The sequence below is a fragment of the Tupaia chinensis genome, unplaced genomic scaffold, assembly GCF_000334495.1.
Source record: "Tupaia chinensis unplaced genomic scaffold, TupChi_1.0 Scaffold000627_1, whole genome shotgun sequence".
NCBI lineage: Eukaryota > Metazoa > Chordata > Mammalia > Scandentia > Tupaiidae > Tupaia > Tupaia belangeri.
In genome coordinates, this window is record NW_006160147.1 from 6,292,503 (window position 1) to 6,316,789 (window position 24,287).

The 24,287-nt window shown below is 51.3% G+C and overlaps 1 protein-coding gene and 1 long non-coding RNA gene across 2 annotated transcripts in view; one reads left to right on the forward strand and one right to left on the reverse strand.

Moving 5' to 3' along the window:
* Nucleotides 1–223: 223 nt before the first annotated feature.
* Nucleotides 224–24,287, reverse strand: part of PLXNA2 (plexin A2) — a 228,781-nt gene continuing 204,717 nt past the window's right edge. The window contains 16 exon segments of the mRNA XM_006159313.2: nt 224–720; nt 2,769–2,919; nt 4,045–4,257; nt 6,622–6,791; nt 8,099–8,289; nt 9,309–9,408; nt 14,324–14,427; nt 14,793–14,952; nt 15,794–15,940; nt 16,197–16,263; nt 18,069–18,253; nt 18,256–18,351; nt 18,989–19,131; nt 20,403–20,637; nt 20,960–21,103; nt 21,959–22,198. Of these exon segments, the coding sequence (XP_006159375.1) occupies nt 625–720; nt 2,769–2,919; nt 4,045–4,257; nt 6,622–6,791; nt 8,099–8,289; nt 9,309–9,408; nt 14,324–14,427; nt 14,793–14,952; nt 15,794–15,940; nt 16,197–16,263; nt 18,069–18,253; nt 18,256–18,351; nt 18,989–19,131; nt 20,403–20,637; nt 20,960–21,103; nt 21,959–22,198 (2,442 nt within the window). The 3' untranslated portion in view covers nt 224–624.
* LOC102498146 (uncharacterized) lies at nt 18,964–20,494 on the forward strand. Its single transcript, XR_336133.1, has 3 exons — nt 18,964–19,045; nt 19,383–19,458; nt 20,419–20,494. It is a non-coding gene; the product is annotated as an uncharacterized LOC102498146 (long non-coding RNA).

Here is a 24,287-nt window from a genome sequence, read left to right on the forward strand (position 1 = left end):
TCCTCCTTCCTTTTTTTTTTTTTTTAAATTCCAAGGGAAAAGAGACAAACATATTTTCCTCCAACTTCTCTCAGCATCTCTTTGTAGGCTTGATCTGTCATTTGGAAACAGGACTTATATGAGGACGGAGGTATGGGAGAACTAGAGAGAGGGTGGACAGAAATCAGAATTCAACAAAAGTTGGACGGGATTTAGAGGGCAGCTTTTTGTTCTGTTTTATTTGTTTTTTTTTTTTTTTTTCCCTTTTTCTTAAAAAAAAATTAAATAGAGTTCTCATTATTTCCCCCAATATACATCAAATGAGTTTTCATGCAAAGCAGCAGTCACAGAGGCAGAACCATCTCTGGCTCCTGCCTCTCGGCTTGAAGAACCACCTTCTCTTGGCCCCGCTTTCTCCCTTGTTCTCACTGTGGATAGATGTCGCCCACTGTCTTTCCCGGCAGGAACTGGCTATGACGAAACCTGGCTGGCGGAGGGAGAGGGGCCCTCCCCTCTCCCCAGGATTGTGTCTCAGGGGACAGGAAGCTCCAGGGCCTGATGCCCTTCACTTGTCCTTCCTTCTGAGACTCCCAGTGTGACAGTGTTGACGAGTCCCTCTTCCCAGGAACGGTAAGGCTCCTCCTCTCAACTCTCAATGGACATGGCATTAATGAGCTGTTCCACCTTATATGCCAGCCGCTGGCGCCGGGCCTGCTCGTCCTGTTCCAGAGCCCCGATGAGCTAAGGGACAGAAACAGTAGGGAAGATGTTAGGGCTCAGGATGGAAACACCATTTTCCAGAGTCTTTCCCCTTTTTGCCTTTCTGTATACCTTTTTTAAAATTTTAGTTTTGCTGTAGGGTAAGTGTGCTTGCCAGAGAAAGTCACAGGGAGGGACCCAGCAGTTAGCGTAATGGCTATGTCGCTGGACTCCCACGTAGTCGACCGCGGTTCGTGTCCCAGACCCGGTGGCTTAAAACTCACACCGGGCGCGTGTGCGTGCGTGCCCAAGATCCCGGGAGGAGAATGGAGGAGAAGGGATTGCGGCGTGACCATCCCCCCTGGGGGGTGATTTCTCGCTTTCTGTCTCTATGTCTCTCTCTGTCTGTCTGGCGAGCGCACGCGCCCTACAGCGCAGGCGCGCTATAGTGAAAAAAAAAAAAAAGAAAAAAAAGAAAGTCACAGGGAGAGAGAGAGGGAAAGTGAGAAATCACCCTCTGGGCAGGGGGTGGCCATGCTGCAATCCCTTCTCTTCCATTCTCTCAGGATTTGGGGCATGCATACATATGCACCCAAATTAATTCTCAAACTGCCAGGTCCAGGACTTGAACCTCCCAATTGGCCCTGTGAGAGTCAGCTGTCTTAACCTGCATGACAACTACTAGCCCTCTATTTTTTTTTATTCTGCCTTAATGAATATAGCTTTTCATTTAAATAATTAGTTGAATGAATACACACAGGAACTTCAAAAAAGTTCATGGAAAAATGGAATTAAAGTATTGGGTTGTTGGAAAAGTCATGATGTATTTTTTCTGTGTTTTTTTTCCATGGAAACATGCATCATGACTTTTCTGACAACCCAATATAAGTTTATTTTGGTGCAAAAATTTTTTTGAAACACATACATAACTTTTTGCATCTTCCATGAACTTCTCGACAATGACTTGCATATGTATCTATATATACATGTGTGGATATGTGGGTACTGTCCCCTAAGTGTTTAAAAATTGCTGTATGAGTTATTATAATATTATCACTACTACTATAGCTTGGGTAGTATCCCTTGTCTGAAAGGCTGGAGACCAGAAATATTTTGGGATTTGGATTTTTCTCAAGGTTTGAAATATTTGCATGTATATAATGAGATATCTTGGGGATAGGACCCACGTCTAACCATAAAATTCATTTGTTTTTCATATACATTTATACCAAGAGCCTAAAGGTAATTGGATACCGTATTTTTGTATTGCACTGGTTTGACTGTGCCCCAACACGTGAGGTCAGGGGTGGAATTTTCCACTTGTGGCATCATGCCAGTGTGTTCAAAAAGTTTCAGATTTTAGATTTTTTTTTTTTTTTTTTAGACTTTACTCATTATTATTTTGAAATTTGCTATAGGGCATGTGTGCCCACCAGGGAGAGAGAAAGAGAGAGAGAGAGAGAGAGAGAGGAAGAGAGAGAGAGAGAGAGAGAGAGAGAGAGAAAGTGAGAAAGCAAGCCTGCCAGGTCTAGGACTTGAACCACAGTGGCCATGTGGGAGTCCAGCACCTTTAACATCACGTCACCTGCTGGCCCCCTGCAGGCCATGTCATCCTCCCTTAGATTAGCATGCTCAACCTGTACTACCACTTCCTTCAGGTCCAGTGCCAATGCATGACTTGTAAATTTCCCAAAACAGTCCATCTCTATTCAGGTTAAGGTCCACCTGTCTGTCTGTATATAACTGACAGGATCTACTCAAAGTGCAAAGAATTGTTTGATTCATTGTTAAGAAGGTATGAAATTAATCCTACAACACTTTGTACTGAAAACAATAGAATTATTAAAAGTGTTGCTTATTGCCTGAACAATGAGTGTGAGACAATGAAACGTATTAGAAAGCATTCAGTGAATTAGGAGAGGTTAGGCTGCCTTACAAAGGAATGGTAATGATTTTTGAACTCTTGGGCTTTTGACTCCAGGAACGTATTTTCTAAATTACCCTCTATCGTAGTTATTTAAAGGCTGCCTGTTCGGCCACCTTGCCCTGGGCTGCAGCAGATGGGTCAGTCCCCTGCAGGGCTGTCTTACCTCCTCGCTGTACTTGCTCACATAGGAGTAGATCTCGTTGAGGGCGCTCAGCATGTTGAATTCCACGGCGTGCAGGCGGGACTGCTCGGCGAGGTAGGCATTCATGTCCTGGTCGCTGATGGCAGGGAGCTTGGCGATGTCTGCGTAGTATCTGCCGTGGACAGCACAGGTTCCGTGATGAGAGGCTCAGCAACACGGGGCTGCACCCGACCCAGCCCCAGGTCCCTCGTGAGCTCTGCTGTCCCCAGTTACTCCTGCCTCCCTGTTTCTCTGCTAACGTGGCTTCCTCTGGCCTCAACTGCAAGAGGCTGGAGTTTTTTTTTTTTTCTTTTTTTGGAGAGGTTTTTGCTATAGGGCGTGTGTGCTCGCCAGAAAGACAGAGAGAGACAGAGAGACAGAAAGCGAGAAATCACCCCCCAGGGGAGATGGCCACACCGCGATCCCTTCCTCTCTATTCTCCTCTTGAGATCTTGGGCATGCACGCACACGCGCCTGACGTGAGTTTAAGCCACCAGGTCTGGGACTTGAACCACGGTTGACTACATGGGAGTCCAGCAACATAGCCATTATGCTAACTGCTGGTCCCTGGATTTTTTTTTTTTTTTTGAAACTCCATCTAGTAGAAGGATCCTGGCAGCAGTGCCCAGCAGAGGCATTGTGAACACAAGCCCAGACTGCTTGTGTTCAAATCCCAGCTGTGCCACCTGCTAGTATGTGCCCTTCATATGCCTCGGTTTTTTGATCAGTAAATGAGGATAATAACCCTTCACAATCCCACTGGGCACTCTTTTCTTTTTTCTTCAATCTGCCAGAAGGTGTGTGTCCTTTCTGGAGAGAGACAGAGAGAGGGAAAGTGAGAAAGCACCCCCTCAAGGGCATGTTCACACCACAGTGTCTTCTCCTCTCTCTCCTCTCAGGATTGTGGGCATGCACACACACGTGCCCTGGCAGTTTTTCAAACCACTGGGTCAGAGACTTGGACTGAGAAATCAGCCATGGGAGATCCAGCCACCTTCATCTCTGGGTCATGGGCTGGCACCCTGTTGGACATTTTAATGAGATGATCCATATACAGTCTTCATCATAACCCTGGGTGCTTAGTATGTGCTCAGTACACGGCAGGCAGGGTGATAATAGCCACCCTTCCTCCCTACAGCGGAAAGTTCGAACACGGAAGGAGGAGAGGGAGTGTGAGGTCCTGAAGGAACCTCAGTCAGTGGTGCACACGGGGTGGGGAGTGGAGCGAGCCTCAGCCTGTCCTGAGGGTGCTACTGACCTCTCTACCCAGCTCTTATAGCTGGGGATGTCCTTGGCATAGAGCAGCTTGTTGGAGGGGGAGTCCTTGCCCAGCCGGTGCTCCGACGTGGAGCAGGAGTCCATGAAGGTCTGGGCCACCACGGAGAGGCAGGCGTCCGTGATGCTGCCCTTGTGGATGTCAAACACGAACTGGGGGTTCTTGATCACGTTCACCCAGAAGCGCAGAGGGAGGCTGTGGGAAGAGGCAGGGTGGACCCGAGAATGTACCGTATGCTGCCTACTGACATTCCTCCCCTCACCCCAAGGGCAGACTGTCTCTCCAAGGGCAAGGGGATGAGATCGTATAAAAGTGGTCCAGCCGTTAGCCTCTGCCTTTCCTGACCCTGGGAGAGAGGGAGAGGTGCCACTGTACCCTAATGACCACTGACCCCCTCCTCTCTAAACCCGAGGGGTGGGTGTGGGTGGATCCTGTTCCCTCCTGGCAGTTTTTCTGAAGGCCTCTGTGCCCCAGGGAAGCCCAAGTACAGAGGACAGCACGATTTTCTCAGCGGTTCAAACAAAGCCACCAGTCCCCTAGCGGCCCTTCACAGTGCCTGAGGCCATTGTCCGGAAGGACGCCGTGGCAGTTTCAGGCACTGCCTCGGAGCGGGCACAAAGGGCGCCACCTGCACTGCCCGCCCAGCCCGGCTGCAGGAGCTGCTTCCCAGGGCTGGCCAGGCCTGACTGGGCCCAGCAATAGGCTCCCCTGGGGGAAGCTCTTTCACGACTCTCCCCAGGGCAGGGGCAGAAGGAGAAGAGGAGGCCATTGTTGGCATGCCGGGAATGACTCACTGCAGCTCACAGGGTTTTCCACCCCAAGAGGGGCCAGTCGGTAGTTAGGAGACTTCCTTCTGCAACTCGGGAATTTATAATCAGCGGAGAATGAGTTTTCTGGGCTCCTTAGGCCATAAGGCGGATAAGCCCATTTATTCTCCTTCAAAACCAGAACAGCTGCTGTTTTCGCTTCCTTTTCCAGCTCTGCCTTCTCTTCCAGCTGCCTACAGGGCCTTAACTCTTGACTCCCCTGTGAGGTAAACCTTGTCTCCCTCCGGTCTTCCTCGCCTGGGGTGTTGTTCCCTCTCTCTTTATTTTCTCTTGACTGTCATGGACTCTACCCTTCCCCACATGGCTCAGTCATGCCAGGTCTTAGGAAAGACTGGCTTCTCTCACACCCAGTCCTTGTTTTATGATCCCTGCTTATCCTCTGAGGGCAGCAGAACCCCTCACTTTCCTGGAACCTGGGAGGAATCTCTCCTGCCCTCCTCTTTCTCTGGTAGCTTTGGGGGCTTCTGATCTTTCCTCAGACATTTGCTGGTTGAAGTCTGAAGAAGGGGACTCTCTCCCCACCACAAAGCCAGGGTAGTGTATTTCCACCACTTGGGTCTGGCCAACACATAGAAAGCACAGAGGTGGGGGTAACCCAGAACCTTCTTTGATTTCCCTGAAACTGTCTACTCCCAGGGCTGGGCTGGGGATCCTCCAAAGCAAAGGAGTAGCCATGGCCCTGCCCAAGAAATGCCGATGACAGTGCCCGGTACAGTGTTCCTTGCCCTGCGGCCACCCCATCCTCTCCACTCATGACACTGATCAAAGCTGCAGACTCAGGAGGGCTCAGCGACCAAACATCCCAGAGAAGGATGGAATATGGGGTTGGGGTTGGGGTTGGCTTTCACCAAAGTGTTTTGTTGGTTGCTAGGACTTTTGATTCCCAAATAACAGCCTGGGCCCATCTGTGTCGGCTCTGTTTTCTGAGGAGACCGCTGACTCCAGACAGCTGCATGGGCTGACTGCCCAACCCGAATGCCTGGACCTCCCGCTTCCCCTCCTCCCTGCACTTTCCCCAGAGGAAGCCTTTTGACTCTGGCTCTTGGCCAGGTCCTGTCTGACCTGAAAGCCAGTCCTTAGTATGGTCTGCGGTCTAGGTTCAAAACCCAAGAGAGAAAAGTCTCACGCCGGGCCTGAGAGGGACTCTTCTCTCACTGTAGGTCTGGGTGTGGAGGTGAGTTTAGAGAGGACACACTGAAGGCAGCAGCACCAAGTTATGGCGTGGCCTGAAGGAATCGTTGGCAATGACATTTTCAGTCAGTGGGCTCAGGCCATCGCAGGTACAGTTTCCCTCCCCAGCGCTGGCAGTCTCACCAAGGATCTCAGTCTAACATGGGCTTCCCTGACTCAGGAAGCGCATTGGATTTTGCCCCACTCAAAATGCCTACAGTGCCTGACTTTGAAGCTCTGCTGCCAGATTCAGATGTGGCTCTTCTCGTACGTTTCCCCAGCTCCCTTCTCCTGAGAACCAGCAGTCTCAGGCTCTTCCTAGGAAGGGTCACAGTCTGAACGAGCAGCGCTCAAGCCTGTAGCCTGGTGTCGGGCTTCCAGCCAGGCAGGCCCTCTTGATGGAGGCAGCCTGGGGACCATGCTGCTCTGCCGAACACATGTGGCTCCTTGTTCTAGAAACCTGCATCACCCAGCCCCAGCCAAGAACAGGCCACACTCCCAGATCCAGGCCCCCACCCTGAGCAGCTCGTGGCCTTTCCAGGTTGTACCTCCCTAGGCTTACCAGTTGCTTTTCCAGGTGTGCCGCACATCTGTGTCATGGATGCTGTGTCTGTCTGCCTGCTCATCCAGGAAGTCAAACATGTACTTGATGGCCAGGGGCAGAGCGCTGCCCCGGTGCACAGTGCTGAACAAGGTCTCAAACAAATCATCCACGAACTTCTGCAGGGTGCCCTGGAAAGAGGTGGGGGCAGAGTGTGAGATGGAGGGGATGGGGGTGCAGGCAGCAGACGGCACACCAGCTGGTGCCTTGACCAATCCTGTCTTGGAGATTGGTCTGAGATACCAGCCTGTGCAATGGGTGTGGTGGGGGTGGGGAAGGGTCCAGGCTGGGGAGTCAGGGAGGGGGAGGCCCCAGGCAGCACCTCTCCTCCAGCCTGTAACCACACACCACTTTTATGCTGTGTCCGTCGGGTGTGGGCACAGAGCCCTTGCTAGGAAAACAGGAAGTGCTGAGTCCACGCTTTCATCAGGCAAGTGAGAGGGACCAGGCTGCCAGCCCAGCTTGGAGAGGGTTCCTAGAAACAAGCTGGAAAACTGGGCATCTCTTGGCAGGAGTATGCAAGACCATGAGGGTCTGATAAGAGGAAAGTGGGAAGGTAGTAGCAGCCTGAGCCAGGTGGTGTCTGGAGCATGGTCTGCAGGTGCGAGTCTAGGTTCAAGAACAGCCAGGCACAGCCCAAGTTTACAGAGCCGTGGAGGGGCAGAGGCAAGACAGCCTGGGTGCCACAGTTTACAGGCTCAGGCCACACCTCTGAGGATCAGCAAAACCTCTAAGCTTTCCTGCTGCCTCTTCATTGGTCTTTTACTGGTATGCTGAGCATGTTAGGCAAAGCAAAAATGGAGATGTGAGTGAGGTCTGGTCGATTATTTGTGGGCCATTTTCAGGAGCAAGCCTAAGGGTGAAGTTGGATGCCACTGCATTAGAATTTCAGCAGCATTGTTGTAGGGTCATTAGCAGAGGGTCTTTAAAATGTAGCCACACCTAGGAAATGCTGGCTGTATGATTGCCATGCTTACAGGCATATTTTGCCCTCTGTTGGGGAAGGTAGAAGACATTGCCTCACTTCCACCAACATTGGGGGTAGCGGGATGGGCTTACCAGCAGGACTGGCCCTTCATGCTTTCCCTCCTATTGTGGCCAGAAAAGGGGTAGAAATGCCAGTGATGGTAGAGGCCATCATATCTGTGCAGCTAACACCATCAAGAAAGCCCTGATATCTCCCCAAGGGATAAGAGATCCCATAGTGAGCAAGCTACTCCTCTGAAGTGATGAAGGAGCAGACAGCAATGGCATCCTTGCTGTTTTTCTCAAAGGGTAGAGGACAGCAATGGCCAACCTCCCTGGAGCCCCGCATGTGGACCTGGACTGTAGCTTATCTGAATAGCTAGGGCAGACTGCAGGCCGTCCTCCCTGTGTTGTAGAGGGGCAGGACGTGCCTCAGAGGAACCCTCCCTGGTCCGGGCAGAGCAAGTGTTACCTTGGTGGCCAGGAGCCGGGTCAGGTAGATCTCAGACACCATCTTGCTACCCCGGTCACCCTCCTTCTGGTCACCATGGTCGTGGTTCTTCACCAGATGCCACACCTTGACCCCACTCTCCAGGTCTGGGGTGATCATGGGGGCTCGGGACCGCAGGCTGTCGGGACTGCCTGTGTACCTGAAGGAAGAATCTGAGAAGGGGTGGGGTTGTGAATGACAGGATCATCATCTTTGCTTCTAGATTTTTGCCTGCAAAATCCTTCAAGATCCTTTCAGAATCCCCAACGTCCTGCTGCAGACACTTAGAATACACTTATTTCAACTGGAAGAGGACTCTTGGGGCCTCATCTTGGGTGGATTATTTTAGAGATCTTTGGTTGGCATGAGGACCGAGGAGCCTGAAGTCATTTTAAGAAAGGAGTTAGAAATTCTGTGAGCTGGAGAGACCCTTGGGAATTTGTGAGTCCCTTTTTTTTTTCTTTGATGCTTCCAACAATGAATAATCATTTGGTGGATATTTTCATGGGTGCTTTAGTAAAAATCTGACACTAAGGAGCTATCAGTTGTAATGCTTTTCTTGGGAGTTAGTGGGTCCCTTCTTTCTCAGGGCCCAGGGTATGGAATTCTTAAGCCTATTTAGGAGCTGCTGCTGCGTTCAGTCTGGTGCCCCTGCCTGGAAAGCCAAAGCTTTGGCACATACATGAAACCAGAGAAGAGAGAATCAGAAAGAGCGAAACATGGCAACCTCATTGCCCCAACCTCATTGCCTCATGCTGGGGGGTCAAGCATCCCTCAGGATGGAAGGGCTAGAATGACCAGATCACTGTCTAAAGTAGTACATTTTTAGAGCAGAAGGAAGCAGGATTCATAATTCAGCCAGGACAATAGGCATGAACTGAGACTGGCCCAGGCAAATTGGGATACATGAACTCATCCAGGTGCCTCCCTGGTTCAGGGCCACTCCACTCCTTCACAGGCCTGGGGTGTCAAGGGAAGGGCATAGGGGCCACCTGCTTCCACAGCTGTGGGGAGACAAACTGCTGCAGGAATGACTAGATGAGGGAGGAAGAAAATGACTGAGCAAGAGCTTTGAATGGAGGCCAGGCATCATCTAGGGCTGCCTGCCCTTAGAGGGGTGGTGAGTGGACCCGGTGGGCCACAGACTACTCCACTGTGAGCTGCCTAGACTGCTGTCCTGCATGGTGCTCACCGTATCTGCTGATGGACGTCCGGGAGATGCTGGCGGAGGCAGGGATGTTGTAGGAAGAGGTCTGCTTGGGGACCAGAGCCACCACTGACCTGTCTGACACCTGGAAGGGTGCAAAATGCAAAGAATGTGTGAACTTAGATGTCTTAGCAGGATGAATAGTCAAATAGCGGTAGAGGATTATGGGACAGGGTTGGGGTAGAGAGCAGAGTTCAGGAAGACTAGAAATAGCCATTCCGGCTGTGTTTTGAGGTTTTATTGGGCTGCAGCTGCCCTGACCAATATGGTAGCTCCTGTCACATGGAGTTATTGAGCACTTGAAATGTAGTTAGTCCAGATTGGGACACACTGTCAGTGTCTGAATTGCCATGTGCTATCATTGTACAATACACACTGAATTTTAATGACTTAGTGTAAATAAAAGAATGTAAACTGTCTCATTAATATTTCTATATTGATTACTCATTGAAATGGTAATTTTAGGCTGATTGAGTTAAATAAAATATATTGTTGATTTCATCTGTTTATTTTTACTTTTTAATGTGGCTAGTGAAAAATTTAAGATCACACATGTGGCTTGCATCTGTGGTTACATGATGGGGGAAGGGTCTTCTAAAGGTTTCTGAAAAGTGTATATTATGAAAACAATGCATAGGTTTCAAATTATTTTTGCACCAAAATTAAATGAAATATTTTTGAGCTTAAAATAATTATTTATTTAATTTCATTTGTTGTTACTATTTTTTAATTTGACCAGAGAGAGAGAAAGACAGAGACAGAGAAAGTGAGAAAGAAAGCAAGCTGTCAGTTCTGGGATTCAAACCAGTCAGCCATTTGAGATTCCAGACCTATGGGGCCAGTGGGTGGCGTGGTGGTTAAGGGCGCTGGACTCCCACATAGCCAACCATGGTTTGAGTCCCAGACCTGGCAGTTTGCTTTCTTGCTTTCCCTCACTCTCTCTCACTCTGTTCCTCTCTGTTCAAATTAAAATAAAAAAATAAATTAATAAAGTTCAATAAAATAATTCTTTAAAAAAAAAAGAGAGAGAGAGCCCAGACCTTAACTACCATGCCACCTGCCAGCCCCTTTCATGAACTTTATGAAGTCTCCTCATACATTTCTACAAGACAGTGCTGGACTAGAAGGACCTCCCATCAGCCTTGCAAGTTAGCTATAATGATTCCCATTTTATAGATGAAAAAACGGAAGCGCAGAGAAGCTAAGCAATTATCTTCAAGGTCACATCATTAATACATGGTGAAGCCAATATTTGTAGCCAGGTCTGTCAGGCTCCAGAGCGCATATTCTCCTCATTATATGTCTTAATTTTTGGTTTTATTTCAAGTCACACTGGTCTGAAGTCCATTTTCCTTTTTGCTTCTGATTTCTTTCTGACTTGGGTCCTGTAGTGCCTGGGCTACCTTGAATAGTTAGACCCAAAGAACAGCTGTCCTTGGGGACACAAGGGAAAGATGGGGCCTTGCTCCAGGCTCTCTGAAGGCGGCCAGGCTCAGCATCCAGCCCCAGGGAAGAGGACTGATAAATGAGGAGCCATATTGAAGACATTTGGGGCCCTTTTGATTTAAGATTACCCTCCATCCAATAAAAATGGAGAATCCCCAGAATTGTGGCGATCCAATTAAACCCCTAACGCAGAGGGAATAAAACAGCTATAATAATGTTATGGGCCATAAAACATTCCTATTAAACCATTTTTTATTTTAACAATTTTTATGAACTTTATAAGTTTGATTTATAGCTGGACCAGTCATAAAACCATCTTTCTGGGTCTTAAATTGTCAGTCCCTCTCTCCCACCAAAAAAGAATTAAATGTTGGGAAGTCAAACTATAAATGAACATTAGTGCTAACGAGATTCTCTGATAGCCGCTTTTAGTGGTGGTGTTTAATTTCACCCTCCCTATAAATCTGCAGGAGCCCAGGAAGTTTTTTAACATCTCTTTGTTAATTAAGATTATGCAGATTTTCTTCTGTAGGGGTTCTGAGGACCTTTGACTCCAGGGAGGGTAATAAGAGGGCAGTGCTTTGACTTGACACCAAAAACCTGATGGATAGGAAGCCTTCTCAGTCCTCACTGGTCCTGTGCCTGGAAGGTGCCTGGCCTTGCCAGCTCTTGGCACCATCAGCACCAGGTCTGGAACTGAAGGGGGCTCTCCCCCTTTGTCTTTCACCTTGCCACTGACAGTCGGAAAATGATACTCCGAGAGCTTGGAAGGGGCAGAGGTTTACACTCCCAGGGAGAACAGATCATGTTGGCATTAATGGTTTGTTATCACCTACAGGAAGGTTCACAAGGTGACTCACATGACCACAGTTCAACTCAATTCCAGGTCTAGTCACTAAACCTCTTTGTCCTTGGTTTCTCTCTCTCTTAAGTAACAGGCAGTGCAAGCTCATGGCTGGGATGCCTGACTGGGTCTGCCCTGGGCTGTGCCACTTGTCAGCCATGTGACTTATCCTCGCTATGCCTCAGTTCCCTCATTTGTCAGTGGAGTTACCGATTATGTCTAGGTCGATTGTGAGGATGAAAGGAGTGAAAACCCACGAAGGCTGAGAGCAGTGCTCGGCACCCAGCGAGCACTAATACCCATTGTTGCTTATTAGTGTTGCTATTATGAGCGTCATCATTGTGGGCTCCCAAAGGAAAGACTACTCCCTGTTGTCCCCTGTCACTCAGGGCTCCGTGTGGAAAGTGCCTTGTACTCAGTAAAGCTCAGTAAATATTTGAGGAATGAATGAATACATGAATGATAAATGACATCAGGGAATTGAAAGTGCTTTGTATGATGAGCACCACAAGAACAGAATATTCCGTTCTTCTGATTGGGAACTGTAGGACGGACAGCCCATTGACAAGCATTAGGGCATCAGAGACAGAAGAAAGGCTCGTCTCCTGCCTTTCAAAAAACTTACAACTTGAGGGCACGATGCTATTATCTTTTGCACTTTCTTATTCAGCTCTAGTTGGTTCATTACAATCATTCCACCAGGTGCATTAAGCACCACGTGAAATGGTGGTGGTTGGTGTGTGTGTGCGCGCGCGTGTGTGTGCATGTGCGTAGAATTAACAGGGAGTAATTACAACTCCTTTGTAAGTAAGTATGCATCCTGGGTACCTCATCTTTTGTTTCTAAATCCCTCCATCCACCTTCACACCTTCACAAGTTATGGTTGTTATCTCGATGTTACAGATGAGTAATTCAGGGTTTGGAGAGATTAAATTCTCACCACTAGCAAGTGGAGAATGGGGCTTTCAATACAGCTGTCAAAGCCTTTTCTCTCCCTGTGACACACACCCTCTCTATCTTGGGTGGGGATCCACGCAGGGTGTCAGCATGAGGATGCAGACCAGGGAGAGGGATGGAGCCTGAACAGGAGCACTGGGGTTGTCCCCAGTGCCTCCTGCTTGCTTTGTGGCCTTTGAGTATCCCAGCCAGCTCCAGGCACTCCTGGTGGCCTGGGGAAAGCCAGGCCTGGGACCCCCTCTGCGTGCCTCCCTTTGCCAGGCCTGGATATAGAAGGATGTTATTAATCAGACAGTCCCATGGGTCTTGCAGCCTGAGGCGCTTCCTCTGGTTGGTTTAATTTCCCTTGGTGTCTCTCATTTCCAATTTCTATTTTAGTATTTTTTCCTGATTCCCAACCTGTCTACCTGTGCTTAATCTTACAGAGACCCCTAGTCGTGAGTGGTTACCATGGGAGGGAAGAGGAGGTGAGGGGGGTGAGTATGGATTCCTCCCAGACTAGGTTCTTGTACTGGGGTTTTTTGACTGCTCATTCATTGTGCCTGGCAGTGTGCTAAACATTTTTGTCTATTCCACACTGCTGTATGGGGCGAGGATCACCATGCGAGAGAAAGAGAGCTTAAATATTGGGTTGGCGGGAAAGTGATGATGCATTTTTGCATAGAAAAACACGTTGTGACTTTTCCGACAACCCAATAATTTTCCCAAGGGTGCTGGCTACTAAGTAGCAAAATGTGAGGCCTGGAGACAAGTCCACCTCATCCCAGCTACACTGCATGGCGGCAGTGTACACTGCATTGGTAAAATGCCCAGGAGAGAAAGTGCCAGGCATCTTATAGGACTTCATAATAAATCAGCCCCCCCCCGCCCCCCCCAGTGAGGGACACATTCCAAGACCCCCAGGGGATGTCTGAATCCACAGATAGTACCAACCCCTATATATACCATGTTTTTTCAGTCTGATAACCGAGCTAGCTACCAAGTGACTAATGGGCAGGATATGTTGGACGAAGGGAGCGAGGGAGAGGGATGGTGTGAGATTTCATGTGACACTCAGAACATTGCACAAATAAAAACCTAGGAATTGTTAACTTTTGGAATTTTCCACGTAACGTTTTTGGACTATGGTTGACTGTGGGTAACTGAAACTGCTGAAAGCCAAACCACAGGTAAGGGGGAACAACTGGATGCAATTTTTTTTCTGCAGACGAAGAGATACACAGGGTAGAAATGCCTAGGGCTTACCCCAGACCACATAAGTCCATTTCTGAGGGTGGATCTGGTCACTTGTGCTTTTTATAGGTCCCCTCAGTAATTTTTTTTTCTTTTTGAATTGCCAGAAGGCACATGTGCTTGCCAGAGAAAGAGAAAGAGGGAAAAAGCATCCCCTCAGTGGGATGTTGTCATGCTGTAATCCCTTCTCCTCCATTTCCCCATGCAGTTGGGATTTGGGGCTCACGTATACCCATGCCCAGAGTGTTTTTCAAGTCTCCAGAGCAAGGATTTGAACCACAGTTGGCCATGTGGGATCTGGCTCCCTTAATCAATAGTTCATGGGGCCAGCCCCTCTCAGGAATTCTGACAGCTACCGCTGAGAATCACTGGTATAGGTATGGGGAGAAAGAGGAAAGGAGAGAAGAAAAACCACTTTCAGACTTGAGGCTTTAGAGCAGGGCTCAGAAGGAAGAGATCGTTCTGGAAGTCCACATTCTAGCAGGAAGCCCAGGATCACAGGCAGAGGCCCCACCCTCACCTGGTAATGCATTAGCGTGTTGAGCCGCTTCCAGTCACCCTCGATCTTGGTGGTAATGTCCTCATCCTGCAGCACGACCCGCGCAATCCGGCCTTGGCGCCACTCTGAGTGGAGAGGGAGGCGTAGGTAGCAGTGTGAGAGGGGAGGGGGCTGCAAGGTAGTCTCACCCAGTCGTACCACCTCTAGGGACCTGGCTGCTCTGATTCCCTGGAGCCGGTGCCAGTGATAGAGCTTAGAGACACCTAGGGGCCCGTGTGTCAAAGTGGAGCAAGGGGGCAGGGGAGACATGTACATCCGCACCCCCCAAGACAGTTACATGCATGCCCACAGTGCCTGAACGAAGGCAGAAGCATTTCAGCTGACCCAGCCAGGCCCCCAGGAGGGTGTGTGCAGGGCAGGGCTTCCCATCCTCCCCTGTAGCGAGCTGCCTATCTACCCTCGCCTCGTGCCTCACCACCATGCTTCCTACCCAGGTCCATGTCCACAGCCCTCGGCCGCTGGGAGTAGGGCACATTCTTATACACGGCATCGAGGATCTTCTCCTTGACCTGCGTGATGGTGTCGCAGTTTAACACTTTCACTGGGATCTCCGGACTGTTCTCATTGTCAGGGTTGACACAGTTCAGGATCTGCAAGTGGGGGACAGAGGGTGAGTAGGACAAGAGTTGAAAGAGCAGTTTGAGGGACCAGCAGATGGCATAATGGTTACATCACTGGACTCCCACATAGTCAACTGTGCTTTAAGTCCCAGACCCGGCAATTTAAAACTCACACTGGGCGCATGTGTGTGCGTGCCCAAAATCCCAAGAGGAGAATGGAGAAGAAGGGATTGTGGTGTGGTCATCTCCCCTGGGGGGTGATTTCTTGCTTTCTGTCTCTCTGTCTCTCTCTGGCAAGTGCACATGCTCTAACAATAATCTCTAATAAAAAAGAACAGTTTGAGGAAGAGGGGTCAAGACCTCCAAATTTTCTAAGACCCACCCTCTTTTTAGGAAATAGGGGGTCTCTCTGGACTGTGCCTCAGTTTCTCTCTCTTTCCTGCCATTGCCAAACAAATGAGAATTACTGTGTCCATCCCTTTTTTCTCAAAGAACTGGGATCCACCTTTCTAGTTTAGGGAGACTACACCCGTGGAATGAGATACCCTAGGGGTTTAGAGATGGTTCTGGGGGGTCTCAAGGGCTGGTCTGACACTTCTCCAAAGCGTCTGTATTGGGAATGGGCATGCTGACATGAGAACTACCCCATACCTAGTGGAGGGAGTGACTACTTTTTCTCCTTAATACTTTTTGGAGTAAACTGAGGCACTGAGAGTGCTTAGGGTCCACCAAATGGGATGGCCTGCCCGTGTTGCTCTACAGTGTTTGATATGCCCTGTGGGTCTCCCACTAGACGGCCTCGGTGGTCAGAGGGGGAGTGGAGACCAGAGGCAGGGGGTGCACGTGTGTCGCTGAGCTCTGGGCTCCTCACCAGGGTCTTGTACTCGATCTGCTGTCGGATGAGCTTGTCCTCGCTCAGGGAGTAGCGGGCCTCGCCCGTGATGGCGTCGATAGGGCCCTTCTCCATCTGCTGCTTGATCGCGCAGTACAGCATAAACAGCGGCTCCCCGGCACACTCCTGTGGGCACAGCAGGGCACGGGCAGGTGTGGGCGCTGAGTCCTTAGGGCTGCTCACTCTCCCCTCCTCTCCTGGTCATGCAGGAGCTGGGGCAGGAGGAGAGGGGCTTCCTAGGCCCAGTTGGCTTTGGAGCACCCAGAGCAGCAGGTTCCTGTTCCTGAGGGATGGGGACCCCACACAGCTCTGAAGGCTAGGCTCAGAGGAGCAGTCAGCCAGTTTGCTCTTGGCGTTGGGCCCAGCACACTCCCTTTCTCACCTTCAGGAACTTGTGCAGGAGGAAGGCAAACCAATTGGTCAGCATCTTCTCAGCCACAGACTCTGTCCTGGGGAAGGGAGAAGGGAGGAGGGTCACCCTTTACAGAGCAGGAGGGCTGGATGGTTTATGGGCAGTGACCCCAGAGAACCACAGGGCATGTAAGAAGAGAGGACTGGGAGCCAGGACACCGAGGTCTGAGCCCAGCTCTATCAGTAATTGCAAGTGTGGCCTTGGGCCAGGGGAGGCTTTCTTCTGGTACCCAACTTCCTGTGAAAATGAAGGGAGGGTAAGACCTCTTGTCCCTGATGCTCTGTGGTTCTACAAAGTGCTTTGCTGTTTCTGAGACAGGGACTGCAGGTAAAGGCATCTGCATCCCTCCCACAGCACTGTAAAAGACTAGTCTCCATACGCCTTTTGGCTTGGGGTGATGAAGAGAGTTTGCCTGTCCCCCTGGGATTTCCTCCATGCCCGAGTACTCTGCTTTGCCTATCTGGAAGGTACCTGAGACCTTCCTCTCCAAACACTCAGGGTCAGACTGCCTTTGGTTCAAATCCAGACTCTGCCATGTACTGACCCTGTGACTTTGAGCAAGTCATTATCTGCCCCTCCCCCCCCACCGTGGTCATTATCGAGGTTGAATGACTTAATGCACACCACATGCTAAGAATAGTGCCTAGCACCTGGTAAGCGCTGTTAGGGGTTCACTCTCATTACTGCTGCCTTGTGGGGTCCTGGATCCCAGCCCTGCAGGTACAGAGCTGTGCCTGAGTGCTTAGCCCACAGGGGATCTGCTTCTGTAGGTGCCACTCCCTCTCTCCCCCTCCCCGAGTCCAGATCTGGGGACTTGGGAAGAAACAAAGCTGCTGTGACAGACCCTCAGTGATGGGGGTGCCGAGGGGTATTTTAACTCCCGGCATGGCACGTGGTGCAAATTATACCCTCTGGTTGCAGCAAATCCCAGGCTGTTCCCAGGGCTGCTCAGCGATCTGGGCCTGGGAGAGAGTGACAATAGCAGAAGAAATTGTAGCTTTCTCCGCAGCCCCTCCCAGCACCTCTGCCTGCATTGTGCCTGAGATTAGCTCTAATTTAAATACAACAGTTCTTAATGAGACTTTCTAAGGCTCAGATTGGCAGGTTGGGGGCTCAGCACTCCTAGAACAGAACAGTTTTTCCGCCCTCCTTACCCACGTGGGACCTGGCAGGACTGGAGAGGAGGAGGGTTCCGACCCCTGCTGCCAAAGGAGCTCTAAAGCTACACCTGGATCTCAGTCGTCCCTAGAGAGGGTGATCTCAGGGGTTTCCATCCCTCTTGCTTCCCAGGAAAGTGGCAACTGGTGGTGGACGCTGGTGATTCAGATCCAGGAAGCTGGGCACAGGAGGGACAGGCCGCTCCCAATCTCTGCCCCACCACAGTCTGGTCAAACCGCCTACGATGAAGAAAATGCTCTCTATCTGTGCTGTCCACTATGGTGACCCCTAGCCACACATGGCGATCTAGCACCTGGAACGTGGTGGCAGGACGGAGGGACTGCATTTTACAGAACCTTGCTCCACGCGGTTGTGGCTGCTGTGTTGGACCGCATAGCTCTAAAAGCATGTGAAGAGGGACTGCGACACAAGTGTTGTTACTCGCACTTCCCAGGAAGAAACTGAGTGACAGGAAGGAGACGGTCTGGGCCCAGGATCACAGAGCTAGCAGGTGGCAGAGCTGGGGGTCCAACTGAGGCCTGTGTCCCTTTGTTCCCTGGGGGCTTCTGACACTGCAGCCTCCCTGCGTTCTGCACTGGGAGACGCAAGGATGCAGGTTGCTCTGCACGGGAGTTCTGGGAATGGGAACCTTCTCCCCCTCTCCCCGCCTGCTGCGGGTCAGACCTCCGGAGAAGCAGCTTTGGATGGTTCTTGTTCTCCAGGTTCTTGTCGATGAGGTCAGAGAGCAGCTGCTTGAGCACGTCGGTGGCGTACTCCAGGCGGCCCTGCAGGCCCGTCATGATGAGTGAAGCCACGTTGCCGCGGTCACGCATGGAGAAGCTGCGCTGCAGCTCCAGGGTGCGGATGAAGGGCTGCGGATGAAGGACAGCAGGAACACCTTGTTGTTGATGAGCTGGGCGAAGAGCTTCAGGGCCTTCTCCACATGCTGTTGCCCATTGCCCTGCACCTGTGGTGGGGCGGATGGGGGAGTGACCGGCAGGTCCGAAGGGGCAGGCCGCTGGCCTCCTATCTGGGCTCGCACCAATAGCCTTGGCCATGGACCCTCGGCACCAGGCCTACAAGCTCCCATCCTGTTTCACACACCCCCTGTGTCGGGGTGACTGGTCTCTGGAGTCTGCAGTGGGCTCTGACCTTCCACTAGAAGAGGCATCTGATTTTGCCAAGGACGTGACAGGAGATAGCCACCAGGCTTCTTCACTTTACTAGTCTCCCCTTAATCCCCTCTGTCCTGATTAATTACCTCTAGTAAAACAAACCAACAAAGAAACAAACAAGCCTCATAGAATCCTATGTCTTTCTTTAAACCACTTTAAATCCATTGTAGAATGAGGCAGGATCTTAGTTCATTAATTCAGTCATTAAGTAAAAAGATGACAATGAGCCTTCCCCCAGAATCACTTGGAAGAGCCAGGGTGCTCCCTTGACTGTGACCTTCCTGAGAGCTTGGCTGCTGTGATGCTGTGATGACCCCCGTCCCTCCCCATTGTCACCCTGCCCTGTGCTGCTGGGCCCCTTGCAGAGTTCCTGGGCAACCCCAGCCCTGTGTCCCTGCGGGGTGGTTGTGCCAGGGAGGCAGGCGTTACCTCCAGCTCCCGCAGGACGGGGTGGTCCTCGATGCCTGGGAACAGGACTCGCATGGCGTAAGTACGATAGTCCAAGTAGGGGATCCCTGAGCGGTCCAGATCGCTGGTCAACTCGTTGATGTCCGTTTGGAGTTCAGCAAAAGCTGTGAGAGTGAGCAGACAGGGAGACTGAGGGGGAGCCCCACTCGAGAAAAGAAAGAGGGCGAAGTTCGTGAAGGAGGAGGGGAGGACCTGGTGTGCACAGACAGAGGCGCAGGGGTGTGTCTCCACAGGGGGCTGGGGGAGCAGATAGTCCTAGGCTGCCATTTTAGATGATGGGAAAATGGGTGATTTTTACATTGTTTTCTCCTCTATGCTTATCTATAATCTTGAATTTTCTTTCTACATATTACAGATGTAGTTAAAACACAGACAGAGGGAGGACATCATTACTGGGTAATTCCCTGAAGATGCTGGAACTGCTGAAACAGGTGAGAGACAGTGGTTGAGGGTGTCAAGCAAAGACCAGACCAGGCACATTGCTGTCCTCTTCCAAGTCAGAGAATAACTCAAGATGCAAGATCCCTGGGGATCCCTGGTCATCAGAAGCTCAGCTGACCGCAAGTTTGGGCAGTAAAGAGCTCCAGCGGTCTCAGCTGGTGGCAGGCCTGTCCCCCTGGTGCCCTCTTCTCCCAAACTTTCCAGTGCTGGCACCAGGAAGAGCCATCACCGTACCCATTTCCCCAGCCTGGCTTTTCCCTTTAATTCAGCAGAAGGCTTATTTCTGACTTAACACTTGAAGCAAAAGGAGAAATGTTTTGATTCCTAATTGAGATGTTTACCCAGAGAGCCTGGTGTGTCCTCTGTCAGAGAGGACAACAGGTACACTTGTCACCTGTGGCTGTGCATGCGTGGGAGATGGTAGAAAACACAGTCTCTACTCCCACACACGTCCATGGCCAAGGACGCCAGTAAGCGGCAGGTGGCCTTCGAGCGCTCAGCCTGCAGCACTGACAGAAAACAAACCCTGGGGGAGGTGGCAGGGAAGGGGGAGAGGTGCTCTCCTGCCTCTCCCATCTGCGCTTCCACTTGCTGCAAAGACAGCTCTGCAAAAACCAGCTAGACACTCCCATATGAGGGACCTATACTATAGGGACATTGAAGCCCTGAGAGGGACAGGGAGTGAGCCAGAGAGTTAGGGCCAAGAGGGACCAGAACAATGTAATGGGACCTGGGTCCTCTTGTGGTAGAAATTCTTAATAGGACTCTTTGGGCCCTAAAAGCAAAGGGAGTTTCTAGAAAAGCAGAGGTCAATGCAGCATATAAAGGCTTGAGTGGGAGGGACGGGAGTACAGATGGGAGCCGCTGGTCGGGAGGAAGGTCACACGGCTGGTGAAGAGCAAGGGTCAGGGGGCAAGGGCTGGCTTCCGCTCACCTTCCTTGCATTCCAGGGCCACACGGGACTCCAGGTTGTCCATCTGCATTTGGAGCCGCTTGAGCGTGAGGTCGTTTTCTCGAGACTTGCGCTTGTAGGCGATGAGCACGATGATGACGATGATGAGCAGGAGGCTGCCGCCGGCTGCGATGCTGACGATGGCTGGCAGGGTCAGCAAGCTGTCTGAGATGACACTCACCGAGCCAGGCGAGAACACCATCCCGCCCACGTGAACCTGTGCATTGTACACACACAGACGCACACGGATGCACACAGGTGTAGAGCCCTGGCATGCCATCCAGCCCTTACAGTGTGAGGAAGGACATGACAGACCACAACCACACAGTGCAAATTGGATACGAAGCAACTTCCTGCCTTGGCATCTGCCTGCCTTTCCTTGTGTGCTCAGCTTCTACCCATTTTAATGTCGGACACGGAGATGAGGAGATAAAGAGGGTGTGAGTCAGGCAACGAGGCGGAAGAGAGTGCCTTCCTTTATGACAGACCACGCATGCACGGTGTGGAGGGAGGAAGCAGTAGAAGAGGGGCCCACTCACCATGACCTTGTGCTGCCCCGTGAGGTTGGGCGGCTCGCAGAGAAGCTGTGTCTCGGACACGGTGACGGCGCAAGGGGTCTCTCCAATTAGCACTGTGTAGTTGAGTTTGGCTCCTCCAGAGGCAGGAGGGCAGAGGTTCTTGCCCTGTAGAGAACAGTGATCTTAGCAGGAATAATTGACACAGATGCACAAAGTTAATTGTCTACCTAAGAGACTAAGGAGATGGGGTAGGGGTAGCAGCGCAAAAGCCAATGAATGACTCCCGGGCAGTGTTTTGGGGGTGACTTCTTCTTTTTTTTTTTTTTTTTAAGTGTGCAACAGGGTGTATGCACTTGCTGGAGAGAGACAGGAATAGTGAGAAAGCGCCCCCCAAGGAGAATGGCCACAGTCCCTTCTCCATTCTCCTTTCAGGATTTTTGCCACACACACACAGACGCCCAGCGTGGTTTTCAAGCTACTTGAACTGCACCATCTGCCATGTGGGATCCAGCCGCCCTAACCACCAAGCCCGGACCTGACTGGAGGTGACTTCTAATAGCCACAACTTAGAGAGGAAACACAGGAAGGAGAGAATGAAGGTGAAGAAGAGGGTGGGAAAGAGGCAGTGAAGACTAAACTCTAAACGAGAATACTTAGGGGAGGTCTCATGGGATTGGATGACAGTGGAGGGGTAACAAAACGCTGGTGAACAGTCCCAGGGCACTGTGACTCTTGAAATACGTGTGCAGGTCCCTGCGGCCGTGGAAATGACAGTAAATGGAAGCAGTTACTTCCAACTCACTGCAGAGCCTCTGCTTCCCAGAGCTCCCAGGAACAAACAGAAACATTCTAAAGTGTTTCTGGAGAATCCCCAGGGCAAGATATATTACGCCATGGGTCGATGTCCACAAACAAGCTCCTGCTCTTGGGAGGTGACAGCTCTGTGAGCCCACATGCACAGAGAGAACAGGAAGCCAGGCAGGCCGGAGGAGGTGGGGTGTGCAGCACCCTCACTCCTACCTTCAGGATGATGGGGGATCCTGGCTTCTGGTCCAGGACTCCAGTTGGGCTGAGCAGTTCAAAGGTCGGGTTGGGGTAGTAGATGAACTTGGTGTCGTTGTAAATCAGCAAGGATTGGACGTTGTTAAAGACAAACCCGAACTCGTCTGGCCGTTCCACGGTGTCCAGGCCAGGCCGGTAGTCGGTAGTCAGGGAGGGCGCCAGGCAGGTTAAGGTGGTTGTGTTCACAACTTTACACACCTGAAGGCCCAGAGAGCAGCACTCAAATACCAGGTCCCTCTGCCGCCCTCCCACCCTATTCTTGCTTTTGGGCACGTCCTCTCTGAGTCACTAACTTGCCTTCCCACAATGCAGCCTTTAAGGAAAAGGGTGATGTGGGTGCATTTGTATCTCAGTCATTCGCTCATTCATTCACCAGCACTGTTTGAGCACCTGCTTTGTGCCAGGCAGCGGGCTCGACCTTGGGGCTCTGGAGTGAAGTAGTCAGTCTCCAGGGGGAGACGTAGGACTTGGCGAAGCGAACATCTCAAGATAGCCCTGGTGGAGGGCCTGTGCTCCGAGAGAAGCGCAACCCTGCACAGTGCATGCATGGGCGTGAAAACGCTCCTGTGGGGAGGACCAGGTGTTCTGGGAGTGCATGCATGTGAGTGTGAGCATATGTGTGAATGCGTGTAACCTGAGGTGTGGGGGGGGTGTGACTCACAGTTTTCCCTTTGAAGAAATGAATGAAATTTAATCTGAAGAATGAGTAGGGCTTATGGAGACAAAGAGGGAGGGGACAGGGGAACAAGCCCCAGGCAGAGGGTCCCAAGGTGAAGGCCTAGGATGAGGGAGCCTGGGCTGTGTAGAAGTGAGAGCAGTGCAGTGCGGAGTGTGTGCGTGTGTCTGTGTTAGTGTGGAGCAGAAAGTGGTGTGATGAGCACTCTGCCCAGCACATAGTAGGTGTTCAGTTAATATTTCTTGACTATATCGATAAATAAACAGGATGCTGCGACTTTTAGCATGTTTTCCTTAGGACCTCTCTCTCTGGCACTGGAGCTGAACCCTGGTCCTGACACCGTGACATCTGTTTTTTGTGGTGGACTCTGGCCATCCAGTGGAGGCTGGCCCTGTTTAGCATGAGCTCCGCTGTACAGACTGGTGCTTTAGTCCTGGGGTTGCCCGAGGCAGCAGCCAGACTGCAGGCACCACGAAAGGACCCACACAGGGCTGGGGAGGAAACTGACTCCGACCCCCCTCCTTCTGGCTCCCACGTAGCCCCGCTTGGGTTCAGCCGAAAACCAGGTTGGGGTGCGGCAGTGGGAGCCATGGCGTCCACAGCAGCCCAGGGCCTCTCTGAACCCGCCTGCTCAAAGTACACGCTGTCCTGGCAGGACCACACATGGTGTGTGTCTGGCCAACATACACACATGGCTTCATGTTCAGAAAACAAGGCTGTGTGTGAAACTGCAAAAACGCTGACGCTTCCAGAGCGATTATGTCTAGAGATGATGTCAGCTTCCAATCCAAGTCCTGACCCTCCTTTCCAGAGGGAGTTCAAGAGCTTAAACAGGAGTCTCATGGTGGCCTTCAGCTTTAGCAGGGATCCAGACCCTTCTCGCCCTTGTCATCATCACAGACCTCAGCAGTTCCTTATGAACCTGATGTCCCTGTCACGTTGCACCTGGAGACACTGAGGTCCAGGGAAGATGAGGGGTGCCCAGCCCCTGGGCTCTCAGGGAAGACACCCAGCTTCTAAGGGCCTCATCCCTCTCCCATCTTCCTCCCTGCTCCAGTTTCCCTTGATGGTTCTTCTGTGAATAAGCAAATCAAGACCAGAGGCTCTGGAACTTACTGCCCTGTGCTGCATCGGCACTTTGTTTGCCAAACATTCCTTTGGGTTTTGTGGCTTCCCTCTGGCCTCATCCTCAGGGACTGCTTGGAAAACCCAAGGCATGGGTAGCTCCAGGTGGGCTGAGGATGAGAGGGCCCTGAGAGGGCTGCAGGGGCAAAGTTCTTGCCCTCCACTCCTGAAAGAGGAGATGTAGGGCAGAGCTTGCAAGCTCCCCATTCTGGGGCCAGGCTCGACAGACAGCTGCATCTCCACATGCTCCCCTTCCAGGCCAGCAGACTCCAGATGGGTCAGTGTTGAATCCCAGGGCCCCCTGGGCTCTCCAGAGGGCAGGACGACTACTTAACTCCTTAAAACATTGTGCTCTGGTGTGTGGGATGGGGTGTGCTGGGCAGATCCTGTCCAGGGTTGCGATGAGTACTGGTGAGGAGGGCAGGGATGTGGACCTGAGCCTGCTGCCACAGACGTCAGGTGCAGGAGGCATCCAGCCCAGACCTA